This window comes from Pogona vitticeps, chromosome 8 (assembly GCF_051106095.1).
Source record: "Pogona vitticeps strain Pit_001003342236 chromosome 8, PviZW2.1, whole genome shotgun sequence".
NCBI classification, from domain to species: domain Eukaryota; kingdom Metazoa; phylum Chordata; class Lepidosauria; order Squamata; family Agamidae; genus Pogona; species Pogona vitticeps.
In genome coordinates this window covers 28,286,242-28,300,602 of record NC_135790.1, presented here as the reverse complement: position 1 = coordinate 28,300,602, position 14,361 = coordinate 28,286,242, and the positions used below count along the sequence as shown (strand labels likewise).

Here is a 14,361-nt window from a genome sequence, read left to right as displayed (position 1 = left end):
CAAATAACATCATGCTGGCAGAATGGCAGGCTCAGTCACCTTTGACTCTTCCTGAGAGCTTGGAAATCCTGCATTTTGGGAAGCTAACTTCCAGATCCACCCCCCCCCCCCCCCAGCCGGGCAACATTTCCTTCTTTGCCTTAACGCATGGCACTGTAGGTGTAAGGAAAAAGTAACCAAATATGCAGTTACAAGCTGGGGATACTTGGCTCAGCAATACTACAAACGAGAAAGGTCTTGGAGTCATTGTGGATCACAAGCTGAATAAGAGTCAACAGCATGATGTGGCTACAAAAAAGGCCAATGCTATTTTTGGCTGCATTAATAGAAGTCTAGTTTCCAAATCCCACGAGGTTCCAGTTCCCCTCTATTCGGCACTGGTTAGGCCTCATCTTGAGTCCTGTGTCCAGTTCTGGACGTTGCACTTCAAAAAGGATGCTGACCAATTGGAACAAGTTCGGAAGAGGGCGACAAGGAGGATGATCAGGGAGCTGGAAACCAAGCCCTTGGAGGAAAGACTGAAAGAACTGGGCATGTTTAGCCTTGAGAAAAGAATATAGGGGGGTAATATAATAGCACTTTTCAAATACTTGAAAGGCTGTCATTTGGGGGGGAGGGCAGGATCTGTTCTTGATCATCCTAGAGTGCAAGACACACAACAATGGGCACAAGTTACAAGAAGCCAAAATTTGATTGAATATCAGGGAAAATGTAACTGCTAGTGCAGTACAACAGTGGAACCCATGACCTTATGGGGAGGTGGTGAGCGCTCCAACACTGGAGGCCTTCAAGAGAAATTTAGACAGCCCTCTGGCAGGTCTCCTTTGACTTGGATGCCCGCCTTGAGCGGGGTGTGTGTGTGGACTCGATGGCCTTTAGAGGCCCCTTCCCACTCCATGATTTATGATCGTAAGTCATTCCTTGTAGGGCTGTGCAACTGCCGCATGTGTAGCGCAAAAGCTAGACATACGTTTTGGGAGAATATTATCGGCTGCACCTCCTGCATGTCTCTTTCCAAATGGCTTCAAGGCGCCCTGCTGGTGCCGAACCATCCTTGGCTTCTTCTTAAGGTTGGGTGGCTAGGTGGAGCTCTCACATTAAACGTGGGCATTCAATGGGTTTTTTTAAACAGATCTGAAGAACTCCATCGCCTTGCTCTCTGAGGCCATGGGCCAGATGTACTCGGACACTCAACTCCAGCAGGTAGGAGGTCAAGAGTTCTCACCTGGTGACGTCCTGGGGCCTGTTGAATTTGGCTGAGAGTTCCTTGAAAGCAAAGTCCTGCATGTCTGACCCCATAGCCCAGGGCAGGGGGAAAGAGGATAACGGTGATGGGACATTTTTTTTCTTCCGAGGAAACCTGACCCTTTCTAGGTAACACTAGACCACCAGTCCCAGTAACCTCTGCCTAGATTTTTAAACAGGCAGAGTGCCAACAGTTGAGAGGGCGCATCTTGTAAGGAATCAATGTACTACACTCTAAAGTAAGGCTCCCACCTAGACCACAGGTGACATTCTAGCACATGCCCCTCCTGTTCTGCCAGATGTGTTAAGTATACAAAGGAGCAGAGTTGGTTCCGTTTTCTCTCTCCTTTTTCAATTTCTCTCTGATACACTGGCTTTTAAACGGGTAGGTGTGACCCAAGAAGGGGCCATGAAGTTTGTCACAGCCCCCCCCCCTCGGTGAAGCACTGACTGCCGATCTCTAGAGCCACGGGCTGCTTCAGGAGGCAAGGCGTGACTGCGTATCATGCCATCATTGTATGCACGGGTAGCTCTTAGAGGCACAACAGCTGGGAATGTCTGGTGGAATCTCTCCAGAGAGATTCATGTTCCTTCGTCTGCTAAAAATAAAAACCTGACAGCTTCTTGCGGATGCCTGTGTCTGTTTTTCACAGGTCCCGTATCATCTGCACGCCGTCTTAGTCCACGAAGGCCAGGCCAACGCCGGACACTATTGGGCCTACATCCACCACCAGCCCCGGAAGACGTGGCTCAAGTACAACGACATCTCGGTGACCGAGTCGTCCTGGGAAGAAGTGGAGAGGGACTCCTTTGGGGGCCTGCAAAACGCCAGCGCCTACTGCCTGATGTACATCAACAGGAAGCTGCCCCACTTTGCTGCAGGTGAGGATTCTGCCTCTGCTCTGTGTCTGAAACAGAGGTTTGTCTTTTCTGGAGGCCTGGAATCCCTTCTCTTTCCTCGAGAGCAGAGGTTCCCCACTGTGGGTAACTCCCCCACTGTCTTCTTGGACTGCAGCTCCCCGAAACCCTGGCCAGCCCAGCCGGTGGCGGAGGCTTCTGGGAGCGGCCGTCCAAGAACACAGTGGGGAGTTACCCACAGTGGGGAACCCCTGCTCTCGAAGCCGGAGTAAGTGGCCTCTTCCTGTCACCTTCCAAGGTTGTTACTGGGTAAGACAGCCGATGGGCTGTGAATCTCAAGGAAGGAGATGCAGGTGTCCGGAACAACGTGTGTGTTTGGGGTGGGGACAACCCCCATTGCCCTCTGCTTTACGATGGCTCCTTCAGGGACCCCAGTGCACTGACAGGAAGCATGTACAGCTCTTTTTTTAAAAAGTTAAACCTATTTCCCTAGCCTTATCGGGTGATGCGTGCGGTGGAGGTGGTGGTGGGCTTACACAGGAGTTGGCCAATGCTTTGGGAACTAGCAGAAGGCACGGGCAGAAAGGGCAGGGGAAGGGTTTCTGTTCCCTTGTCCTGTGGCCAGGGCTTTTCATCCACGGCTTATCCTCTGAGGCCGGACACTTTGCCTCCATGCCTAAAGAGGCCCGTCGCGTGTGGGTGGGACAGAAATCGGAAGCATCTCAGGGCCCGCCTCTTTTTGGCGACAAGGAGTGCTCCACCCACGAGGAGCCGGCAAAGGTTAACTGTTGTTGGGATGCCCAGGGGATGCTGTGAGCCCAAGAAGTGCTCCGGAGGTCAGGCGGAGGGGCGGGGGAAAGCGCCTGCCTCCCACGGGTGTCATTCCTTTGTAGACGATGGCGAAGGGCAGATCCAGAAGGAAGTGGACGCCCTGCCTCTGGCACTCCGGCGCTACATCCAGGAGGACAACTGGAAGCTGGAGCAGGAGGTGGCCGAGTGGGAGGAGCAGTCCTCCAAGATCCCCCTGAAAGACCAGTCGACGCCCTCCTCGGAGTCTCTGGATCTCTCCTCTGACTCGATCCAAGGTGAGAGCAGCGCCCGCCCTTTCCTACTCTTGGTTGACCGGCCTCCCGCTTTCCCCCATTAAACATGGGGCGAAACCCACCCAGCTCTGGTGGGGAAGACACAGCCAAGGGGTCTGCTTCCTCTGAAGACTCGGAGGCCGGATAACGAAGACCCCAAAGATGGGCTGCAGTTTGTGCTTCATTTTCTGCCTGCAGAACAATCGAGCTCGCCTGAAAGCAGTGTGCGCTCCCTCTCCTCGGAACACGCCGTGATCTCCAGGGAGCAGACGGCCCTCGCCATTGAGAAGACGGGCAAGGCCTACGAGATGGGTGGGGTGCAGGCCGCTTATGAGAAGGTACGAGAAGAGTCCTCGAGGAGACAGTCGCGGCTCTCTCCATGTCAGCCTTCTGCCTAAACCGAGATCCGGCCCTTCTGCCTTTTCCTCCTCTCCCCTCTCTCCTCTACCTCTTCCTCTTGGCATTCTTGGCCCTTGACTTCGTAACTCTTGACTCCTCTTTCCTTCTTTCTCTGCTGCCCCAGTCCGAGGAGGCCGAACCGGCGAAGCTCCCCCCAGAAGGAGCCGACCTCCCAGTTCAGGCGGAACCAGCGCCAGCGGCACCTCGGGAGGCTCGGAGCCCGGAGCCTTCCGCCCCGCCTGGCTCTCAGATCTCTGAAGTGGAGATCCCCAGTGTGGGAAAGATTCTAGTTAGATCGGATGCCGATGGATATGACGAGGAGGTACACGGCCACATGCCTTTCGGTCGGGCTGCTTTTGTAGGGAAATGTCGTTGGCAGGAATCGGAGCCTGGCCTTCACTGGGTGGGTCTTCTCCCCACTTCTCTGGTGTTCTTTTCTGGGCCACCTGGAGCCCAAAAGCATCTCATTGGGAGCCGGTCTCTGAGAGCCCTGCCTTTAAACCCACTTGGTGAGCGTGGTGTTGTTGTTTTTTTCCACTGATCTACCATTGATTTCATTTGATCCAGGTCACCAAATTGCCTTACGGAAAGCTATAGGGTCAACCCCATTAGAGTTGATTTTACCTCCTGCGGCTCAAAGCATTGTCCTGAGTTGGCCCTCCCAAACCCTCCCACCATCTGTTGGGTCACTGCGACGCTTCCCGCTGCTCATTCTTTTTAGAACTTGGGGGGCTTTTCCCCCCCTCCAACCAAGAGCCACTGGGGCACAAGGTTTGCCCACAAGCCTTCTAGCAGTCTGGAAAATACGCAGCCGTGGTGCGAAACCTGGTGGTTTCCTTCTCCGGGGAAAAGTTACCTTGGCATGGCCAGGTTTGTGTCCACATGGTGTAGGCAGTGTTCATTGTTGGGGTGTGTGCTGTGGGTGGGTGGGGGTCAGTGTAAAAGCTGGCAGCTGAAACAGGCTTGCCGGTTTAAAAAAAAATGAACATGACGTAGCTGAGGCTGTAGCGTTAGCTTAGGGGAATAGAGTCATTCCATAAGGAGTGGTGAGCCCTCAGGCTAGAACCCGATCTTCTGCCTGCATAACCGAGAATGAGTTAGTTTTATGCGCCCCTATGCTCTCCCCTCTTGCTGTAACTCCTTTGCTGCTAGCTGTCTTTTCCTTTCTTTCCTTCCTTTTCTCTTTGTCCTGGCAGGTGATGCTTAGTCCTGCAATGCAAGGTGTGATCCTGGCTATTGCTAAAGCCCGTCAGACTTTTGATCGAGATGGGTCTGAAGCAGGGCTAGTGAAGGTACTGCTTTAAATACGGACACACGGGTTTGTTTGTTTTTTTGCAGTGGGGTGACCCCCCCCCCGGGCCGGCCGTCTTTCTGCCCTTGCATGAAATAGGTCTGTTCAAAGTTTGGAGGGGCTGCCATCTGTGTGACATAAGTGTCCCTCCCTGACACATGCGAAGAAGCAGATCTTCGGAGGCGGATGACAACTTTGCTGGGGGGTTAGTTAGGGCTGTCACTACATTTAATCTCCAGCTTGTCTGCCGGAGAAGATTGTTGTTTTTCCGGGTGGAGAGATTCACGGAGAACCACCTAATGTCATATCTAAAGGCAAAGGTTCCCCTTGACAATTAAGCCCATTTGTGTGCTACTCTAAGGGCCGGTGCTCATCCCCATTTGTCAGCCGAAGAGTTGGCGTTTGTCCGTAGGCGCTTTCTGTGGTCAGAATGACTAGACACGGAACGCAGTTACCTCCCCGACAAGGTAGTGCCTGCTCATCGACCTGCATTTGCGTGCTTTCGAGCCACTAGGTGGGCAGGAGCTGGGATGTGCAACGGGAGCGTCACCCCTGTTGTGTGGATTCAACCTTTCGATCAACCATGCAGTGGCTCGGCAGCTTAACCCGCAGCGCCACCCGTGTCCCTAATGTTGTATCTACCATCTTGCAGATGGCCATGGGCAAGTGGCCAAGGAGAAACACCAAAGTGGGTTGGAAACCTCCTTTCTGAGAACTTTGTGACCTCTTCAAGCTCGTGTTTTTATGCGAGAGACGGGGCTGCCCCGTCATCGTTAGAATCAGTGAAATATCAAGATCGTTACTTGCCCCATTCTTTTTTCCTCTGGAAGGGGGCTGTCTGGTTGGTTCACATGCTGCTTTCTTTGGCTTTTGAGTTTATTTCTCAGTTGCTGGGGGGGGGGCTTCTTTCCAATTTGAGGTTACAGAAGTCTCTGGAAACTTTGGGGCCTCAAATTAGGAAGATGGAGGTGCTCCATCTTCTCTACAATTAGAAAGACCCTTTAAAGTAAGTCCTGAGTTCTGAGTGGCTGTTAATTTGACTCGCCGCCTACACCAGGCTCGGCTCCTGATTTGCCACTGAAATTTGCAATATAACCACAAGAATTCTGAGTGTTTATTTAAAAGTTAAACCACAGGATGCACCCCAGTGATATTCCCTGGCGAAACTTCGTAGAGTGTAAAAAGTTAACCGTGGGCTTAAACAAACCTTAAAAGGGAAACTCTTTTGACCGCTGGTGCCTCTTGGGTGCGGCAAAGAACACAGACCTTCCTTCCTGCCCCAGAAAGGCCAGGTGGTGCTAGGTCGGAGGCACAATTTCTGGGCCAATCCCTTACAAGGCAGGAACGAGGCCGCCCTGATATCATCTTTTGGGGGGGGGGGGGCAGACGCAGTTCACATCTTGGCCTATTCCTTGCATTGAGGGTGGGGAGCCATTGAGGGAGGTCCATAACGAACGGAAGTGACATGGCCCCAATCCTTGGCTCCCCTAGGCATTCCGCGAAGAGTATTCCCGGCTCTACTTGCTGGCTATGGAGTCCCCGACGCCGCAGAATGACCCCCGGCTCCAGCACGTCTTAGTTTACCTCTTGCAGAACAAGGCCCCGAAGCAGGTGGTGGAGCGGAGCCTCCTGGAGCAGTTTGCTGACAAAAACCTCAGCTACGACGAAAGGTTCGTTCGGAGCCAATAAAAGGGGACAAGAGTCAAGATTCGTGGGAGGACATGGGCAAGCGCACGGCCGGAAATGGTTTGGAAATATTCCGGTCCCTCCACGGACAGGATCTGTGGTTTCAAGGGGGGCCCCTGCTCTTGGGGAATGGATTCTGTCTCAAAAGGGGGTGTGGCCTAAGGGGAGGGGTGGGGCTTTAATTCTTCCATGAAATGGGGAGGCACCGACGGATAACGTCTTTAAAAACAAGGGGGGAAAGCTGAAAAAAATAACTTGCAGTATTTTTCTCTGTATAGACTTCATTTAACTATTTTAAGTTGGATGATAACAAAATCCTCTTATCCGTATTTGGAAAGATCTTATGAAATTAAAAGGAAGCTTGTTTGTTTATTTAAAACTCACTACCATCAACGAAACTTCTAAAATAGAATTCATTCATTCCATTTTGTGTGACCTATTTTGTCACCTCCTTTTCGTGCAGAGTCATTGAATTTGGGCTATCCTGTTTTTAGGCAGAGTCCTAAAAATGCACGTCTTGAGTGCTCTCTAAGGGAAGTGATGCTCAGCCATCAGGTGGTATTGATTCATATTAAACATTACCTATTTTCTTGCAAGTCTGCTTATTTTTTCAGCTGGCACACCAACTCCTCATAGATAAAAGCGGTGATATCCCGTAACCATTCTTGTCCGATCCCACAAGGCCTCTTCCAGTGATAGAATGTGTCTCTACCTCTTAAAATAGAGGGTCGGTGTCTTGTGCAAACAGAGCAAACGAGACCGAAACCTCTTGTCTGGGACACTTCGGCTTCTGAGCATTGCTTTGCTCTTTGTTCACAGGTCAATTAGTATTATGAAGGTGGCACAGGCAAAATTGAAGGAGATTGGACCTGATGACGTGGACATGGAGGAATACAAGGTAAAAAGATTTGTCCCCAAAATGCATTTCCAGTTATGATCCGGACACACCATCTCTGCAGTTGGGGCTTGTGGCATCCCGGAGGCCCTGGGGTCGGAGGCGTTTGCTCCTTGGACGACACCCAGGTCCTTGGGAGACAGAGTTGTCTATGGCCTCTTCTCCCCTGGGACCTGTACTCTAAGGCAGTGGTCCCCAACCTTGGGCCTCCAGATGTTCTTGAACTATAACTCCCAGAAGCCTTCACCACCACCTCTGCTGGCCAGGATTTCTGGGAGTTGAAGTCCAAGAACATCTGGAGGGCCAAGATTGGGGACCACTGCTGTAGGAGATCTCTTCTCCATCACGCCTGGATAAAATCAGAAATACTGAGCTGGGGAAATGTTGAGCTGTGTACATGAAGAAAGCATGTCTACTGAAGCTTCTTGATGCTTAAGATAGTCAGAGGAGGCCCTCCTCTCGGTCCCACGGCCAGGAGCACACACTGCTGGTGGGGACACAAGAGAAGGGCCTTTTTCTGTGGTTATGAGATGCTCCCCCTTGGGCAATCAGGCTGGCCCCTTCCCTTCTCTCCTTCCACTGACAGCCGAAGATCCATCTTTTCAGGCAGGCTTGCAGCCCATAAATAAAACAGATAAATGCCATCTCCTTCTCCAAAACCCTAGCATATAGTGCGTTGCGGTCTTCAGTAGGTGATTTATGATGCTGCCGTGTTTGAGTGTTCCCTGCCTGTCGGCTCTTCGTTGATGGTAGCCCACAAGCTTGGGCTGCTTCGTGTTCAGGGCGGAAACTCTTGCGGGCTGGTAGCGATGCTCGTCTGATCGCAGACGCCATTTGCAAGCACGGTCCCGAAATGAGCTTGGTCGGGAGACATTGCTGTTGCTCTTGAGTCCTTGCACTTCATAAATAAGCCGCGACAGCAGTTATCCAAAGCTGCAAAAGAAATGGGAGAGAGAAGAGTGAGGCTGAGCGAGAAGTCATTGGGTTTACTCATTATCGGAAGCATCCTGTAGATTTTGATCATTTTGTCTTTCTGGGCAGAAATGGCACGAAGACTACAGCTTGTTTCGTAAGGTGTCGGTTTACCTCTTAACAGGCCTGGAGCTCTATCAGAATCAACAGTAAGTGGTGGACACTTAACGGTGTTATTGTGATTAAATTGTGGGAGGGGGGGCGATGAGGACTTCAATGTCCTTTTGGGACAGTGAATGCTTAGGGCCAGGGCAGAGGAGGGTCATGACTTGTGAGCTTTGAGGAAGGGCCACACTGGGCCTCAAAACTCACACGTTGACCAGAGAGATGAGCGAGTAAGTCTTCAACAAACCAAGCCAAAATGCACTATTGAGTATCTATTGAAAGTCACCCAGGCCTGCTGAAAAAAGACCCAAGCAATTGGAGAAACCATGGAGGAGACACTTCACAGTATGTGGATCCCGAGTGACTTTTTTCGATCCTGCCCTTCTCAGAATGAAATCTTTAAAACGCTACACCTTTTCACTCCTCCTCTCCCTGCATGTATTTATGCTCCAGAACGGTCTCTTTTCTGGACAGGGTCAACCAGACGGCAGGAGCATGTCTGGAGGGGGCAAAAACTGCAACCCAGGTGCGGCGCAATGATGGAAATGCTAGCGTTCGACAGCGATAACCTCTTATCTTTCTCCAAGGTACTACGAATCTGTGTCCTACCTGATCCATGCCTGTCAGAACAACATGGCCCTGCAGGCGAAAGGACCGAACAGAGGGGCCGATGCATCTCTGATCGCGCTCTACACGAGGAAGTGTCTCCTGGTATGTACGAAAAGCGTCGCCCCCCTTCTCCCTTTTTGACACCTTCCAAGCAAAGCTGCTTGACCCAGATGAGCAGCTTCCAAATCCCTGCTTTTGGATTTTCCGCCTTACTTTCACGTTCAGACAGTTCTGTTTGACTTCCCTTTTAAACCTGAATTGTCCGTAGGCATCTTTTTTCAAAAAAGAAAACCCACATGGCCCCCTGCAATCAGCGGGACTCACAGCCTCAGCAGTGGAAGCTCCTTCCTCTGTTGTTTGCAGGTTTTGATTCTCTTGGGCCTTCTCAGACGTGCGAGGTCTCTCTCCTAAGTTCCCCTTGGGGTGCAGCAATTTCGCTTAGTGACATTTGCCGTCTCTCTTCTCCTTGCGAGTCCTTTTCCACGGGAAGGGAAGAAATGTGAGCGGTCTCCGTTTTCTCCTGTTTGCTCGGGAAACCCAAACCGTTCCCCAAATCTCCCATTTGAAAGCTCACCACAGCCTCGCAGGCAGCCCTAAACCCTGGGGGCGGGAGTGCTGTGGAGGAGGAGCATCAGCCATGAACACCTCTCTCTTGTTTGGCTTTGCTTACAGAAGTTGAACGACGCTGCGGCGACTCTGCTGGAGAGCGGCGACAAGCTGAACGTGGACGAAGGCGTGAAGCTCTTGAAGGACCTGATTATACCCTGCATGCACCTCCTGATCAAGAGTAATCTCTCCCAGGACGACCTGGAAGCCCTTGAACTCATGAGAGGCGAATGGTGCGACTACATGGCAAAAGATATGAACGGTAAGAAAGGGATCTGAGTCCGCCCACCAGACCGCCTCCGTAGGGGCTGCGAACTGGCCTCTTTCCATCTCCCACCTCTGCCCGTTTCTCAAGACCCACCGGAAAGCGGCTGGAGGCGTTAAGCTGCCCTCTAATGCGTCTTCCTGCTCCTTGGCTGCAGAGCTTCCCGGAAGGACCCTGCCTTGCTGTGCTACTGTGTCACCGTGGGGTCCCAGCCTTAGGTCACCCAGGTGTTCTTGCACTGCAACTCCCAGAAGCCTTCACCACCACCTCTGCTGGCCGGGATTTCTGGGAGTTGCAGTCCAAGAACCCCTTGGTCACCCAAGGCTGGGAACCGCTGCCGTACGTGAACGCGTTCAGAAGGACGGGATCTTGCGGTTTCCCCAGTTTCTAGACCTACGTGCGGCTGTGCAGAAGGGCGGCTTGCCTCTCAGCTGCCATGCTTTTCGTGAGCACTGCACCGGTTCGTCCTGTGCTGCCTCTCCTGGATGTCTGATGAACACTGCCTATCTCAACCCATATCCCATTCTGCCGGTTTCTTCTTTCTGCTCCTCTCTCTAGACTTCAGGAAACTTGGGTTTCAGCCAGAGCCAGAATGATACCGGCTGCTGCTGTTGAGGTTTCCCCCCCATCGTAATGGTACGTTCCTTTTCCTCCTACAGAGGACCTGCGACTGAAGCTGAACGAACTTCTCTCCTGCCTCTTCGATTGCTCCTCCGAGGGGGTGGTGCTGAGAGAGCCCCCCACCATCCGTCCCAATTCGCCCTACGACCTCTGCAGCCGCTTTGCAGCCGTGATGGAATCCATTCACAGGGCCTCTGCTGTAGCGGTGAAATAGGAGGTCCGGAGACAGCCGGATCCGGATGCTGGAGACCGCAGACCTCCTGGGGATGTGGGGGGGGGGTTGGAATCCAGCAACCAGTCACTCTTAGAAGGAATCGGAGAGAAGTGATTTTACCCTCAGGCAATCCATATCCAGACCCAACCCCCCGACTCTGTGTGCTTAAGAGAAGGGTTCCAGGAAATGGGGCTCCCTCGGGTGTGCGCTCTGCGCGATGCGCCACTGAGCGGGAATTTGCACTGAGGTTTTTGTAAATGTTGTCCCTTGGCCTGTGACAGCATTTGCCTTTCCTTTCTTTCACTCACCGGGTGGAGGGGATTATTAATCACGTTATTGTTTAGAAGTGTGCAATTTTAAACCGACGATTGTACATATTCACTTCTGTGGTGCCCATCTGAGAGATGGTGGTGACGGTGGTTTGCTTTTGGACGATGCACGCCCTGTTAGCGTTGTAGATGCACTCAGGACGCAGGCTGGCCCACCGACGTGTCCTCGACGTGATAGCATCCGGCTTGCCGTGTTGTCACTGGGACATCAACACTGCATTCACGTGGGCCTGCTCGTGGGGGTGCGCTTAAATGCAACAGGGCCAATGTGGAACACTGTGGGGGGGGGGACTCTGAACCCATGGTCCCTATCCTGTTCAGATTGGGTCTCAGAACAGGACCAGTTCAGGGAGTAAGCCAAATTGAGTCATATGTGTTTGGGGGGGTTGGAGGGTCTGTCCTAAATAATGCACACGTTTTACCTCTGGAGGAAAAACCGCTTGTAAGTTGAGGCCTTTCCAAGTTGCTTCTGGAGTTAAAATCTAACCGAAGACGTTGACCGCCTTGCCTGGCGCACGTAATGCAGGCCTTCGTGTCTGTCTTGGACGTGTCCGTGAGCGACTCGAAATACAGCTGTCGCGACTTCCTCCTTAGGGGAGGGAACGGGGACGGTGTGCGGAGGCAAGAAGAGTCATTCCAGCGCAACAGAAGAAGAAGGAGGAGGAGGGGAAATAAAACCTGCGAGGAAGGGTTGCCCCTGACCCTCCCGAGGAGGATCTCCTTCAGGGCCAATTGCCGAAACGGTTTTTAAAGGACATACATTTTAACCGGCCTAATTTTCCTCCAAATATTTTTTTAAGCTGCCTTTAGGATTTTAATTAAACTGAGATTGGGATGTAAATGGAAATGCCTATTTGATAAGACTTTTTTTCTGGTTTTAAAGCGCGATAAAGTATTTCACCCTGTTTGAACCCGGAGTGCCTTTCTTTGATGCTTCTCAGGTCTCTCGTGTTGTTGTTTTTTTCGCCGTGTGGTCATTGGGAGGAATGAGTGACAACCAGTAGCAAGTCATTTTCACAATGACCACCCCCGAAATACTCATATTCTAACTTGCGTCAAAATGGGGGGGGGGGGGCATTTTTAGCACCTCCACGGAAGAGGCGTTTCGTGCTGCAGCCTGTAATGCTGGTTCTCGGCTGGTTTCCAAGACTGACCTCCCAGTGTGGGATAAACTGCTATGCTGCAGAGCCAGAGTTTGGGCGTCCGATTCCCCACGTGGCCTCCTCTGTGATCCAGAAGGTCCCTGCATTTCTGAGATTGAATCTTGATGTCTGAATTTGGCCGTACTTCCCCTACTCTACAACCCTGTCAGCTTGAATCTGATGGACTTCTAGAAGTTATTCAAGAGGAATTCAGAAGAATGATGCCTGTATATTGTGCGATCTATGACCTGTATATATCCAGCGTCTCTTAAAGGAATTCATCAACTGGTGATCAGTACCGATGACAGAAGTTGTTTTAAACTGGGACTGTTTTCCAAATGACAGCTCTTTGACCTGTTGTCTATGCAGGACCGACAACTGGGACTCTCTTCTCAGTGATTGCTCAGAATGAATGCCCCGATTTGGTCTGAAATCTTGTGCTCATGGACTTGGTCCCGTTAAACTTAATCAGGGTGACTTCTGAGTAGACCTGTCTAGATCCAAGCTGTTTTCTGGGGAGGCCAGTTGGAGGCTTGACTAGCCATGGGAAGTGATAGGCCTGAGCCCTTCCTTGCTCTTTTTAAAGGAAGGTTCCTCTCCCACCCCTGCAAAATGAGGGCCAGCCTGTCTCAAGGGCCAGCCATTTCTGACCCCCCATCTTGTGAAAAGCAAATATGAACCAAGAAGCTTCTGGGCTTCTTTGTGAATTCTCAAGTGCCTCTTGACGTCTGGCATCCATCCCCAAAGGAAAGTTTCTCAGGCTGTTGACATTGGCTTGGCGCCCATCAGCACTCCATCCCTTTTAACTGAAATTCTTAATGGTCAAGAGGTGTGCTTTATTAATCATAAGCACCCAATTTATGAGGAAGGAGAACTGTTTAGCCTTGTTGAGAAGAGCAGATTTGACTTCAAGGACCCTCTCCCTTCCTCAACCCTGCATAGTAAATGTGTTGCACTCAAAAATATTGGAAGGAAAACAACTTTTATTTCCATACACCCAGCTTGAGTCCTCCAGATAAAAATGGTTGGGTGGAAGAATCTCTCATGTTACCTTTGAACTTGTAAGGCAACACAGACGGTACACACAGATAGTTTTCCGCCTGGTGTTATTTCCCATTTAAAACATCCTTTAAAAGAATCGAACTGCAACTCGATAATCTTAACTCGTCAGTCATAAACCATCATTTCAACAGTCTCCCTTCTGGTTTTGGCAGGTCTTGAGGTCCAGGGTTTAGATGGTAAGGTATGCATTCTGAGGGGGTGAATACTGATGATGATTTGACATGGGGGGCAGCCTTTGCACCTCTTGCTTCAGGTTGGCCACTACCTCTCCCGACGGCCTTTCAGTCTCTGGCAAGCAGGCAGAGAAGAGAAGCAGAAACCCACCGAGCACAAGGGAACAGCCAGCGAACCAGCCCAGGAATAATGCGATGCCAAACTCCCACCTTGGGATGATCTCGGGCAAGGCTTGGTCCCAGAATTCTTGCACAACGTTGTAGGCGATCCAGGAGACCGGCACCAAGGTGGCTATTCCAGAAAGGCAGAAGAGGATCCCTCCCGCCGTGCCAAGCCGTTTTTTCAGCCCTGGTTTCTGGCCTCTGGTCTTCAGCCAGCTGGACCCCAGGACGGAAAGAGAAAAGGCAAGGAAGCCCACCAGGTTGGAGGCGACCATCAGAACCCGGGAGAGCTTGACGTCCCAAGGGAGGGCCAGGAGAGACGGGTGGTCTTTGCACTCCATGACGCTTTCGTCCTGAACCACGCAGACTTGCCAGAGGCCCATGTTCCAAACTTCGAATTCGTTGAGCTCCAGGTTGAGGCTCTTCCAGAGAGGCACAGAAGTTGTGGCACATGAGGAGACCCACCCGAAGAGGGAGAGAATGAATCCCCCGAGGTGAGCAACGGTCCTGCAGCGCATAGGCATGCTCACTTTGTTGTGTGCAGACGGTGCGTCTTTTTCTCCAGGTGCAGTTGGACAGGGACGCTCCCACAGCTTCTCAAGGGCCGCGCGTGCATGCGGCGGATCGGCTGGCCTCAAAAGTGCT

At 51.7% G+C, this 14,361-nt stretch overlaps 2 protein-coding genes across 8 annotated transcripts in view; one reads left to right on the top strand and one right to left on the bottom strand.

Annotated features, from left to right (window-relative positions):
• USP28 (ubiquitin specific peptidase 28) overlaps positions 1-12,088 on the top strand; it is a 26,379-nt gene extending 14,291 nt beyond the window's left edge. For 3 of the 7 annotated variants that reach the window (XM_072979336.2, XM_072979335.2, XM_072979342.2), the window contains 12 exons: positions 1,133-1,203; positions 1,899-2,127; positions 2,997-3,188; positions 3,384-3,523; positions 3,709-3,906; positions 4,781-4,876; positions 6,367-6,545; positions 7,381-7,459; positions 8,498-8,577; positions 9,121-9,244; positions 9,815-10,010; positions 10,673-12,088. In XM_072979336.2, coding sequence (XP_072835437.2) covers positions 1,133-1,203; positions 1,899-2,127; positions 2,997-3,188; positions 3,384-3,523; positions 3,709-3,906; positions 4,781-4,876; positions 6,367-6,545; positions 7,381-7,459; positions 8,498-8,577; positions 9,121-9,244; positions 9,815-10,010; positions 10,673-10,848 — 1,760 coding nt within the window. In that variant the 3' untranslated portion in view covers positions 10,849-12,088. The remainder of the gene's footprint in view (positions 1-1,132; positions 1,204-1,898; positions 2,128-2,996; positions 3,189-3,383; positions 3,524-3,708; positions 3,907-4,780; positions 4,877-6,366; positions 6,546-7,380; positions 7,460-8,497; positions 8,578-9,120; positions 9,245-9,814; positions 10,011-10,672) is intronic. The other 4 variants (XM_078379608.1, XM_078379607.1, XM_072979341.2 and 1 more) reach the window with 2 other exon arrangements.
• On the bottom strand, positions 11,968-14,361 carry CLDN25 (claudin 25). Its single transcript, XM_020794811.3, has one exon. It carries the CDS (start codon positions 14,238-14,240, stop codon positions 13,551-13,553), a length of 690 nt encoding a protein of 229 aa, XP_020650470.3. The 5' UTR covers positions 14,241-14,361; the 3' UTR covers positions 11,968-13,550.

Coding starts and splice junctions, on each gene's coding strand:
- CLDN25 (XM_020794811.3), bottom strand. CDS start 14,240: ATGCCTATGCGCTGCAGGACCGTTGCTCACCTCGGGGGATTCATTCTC.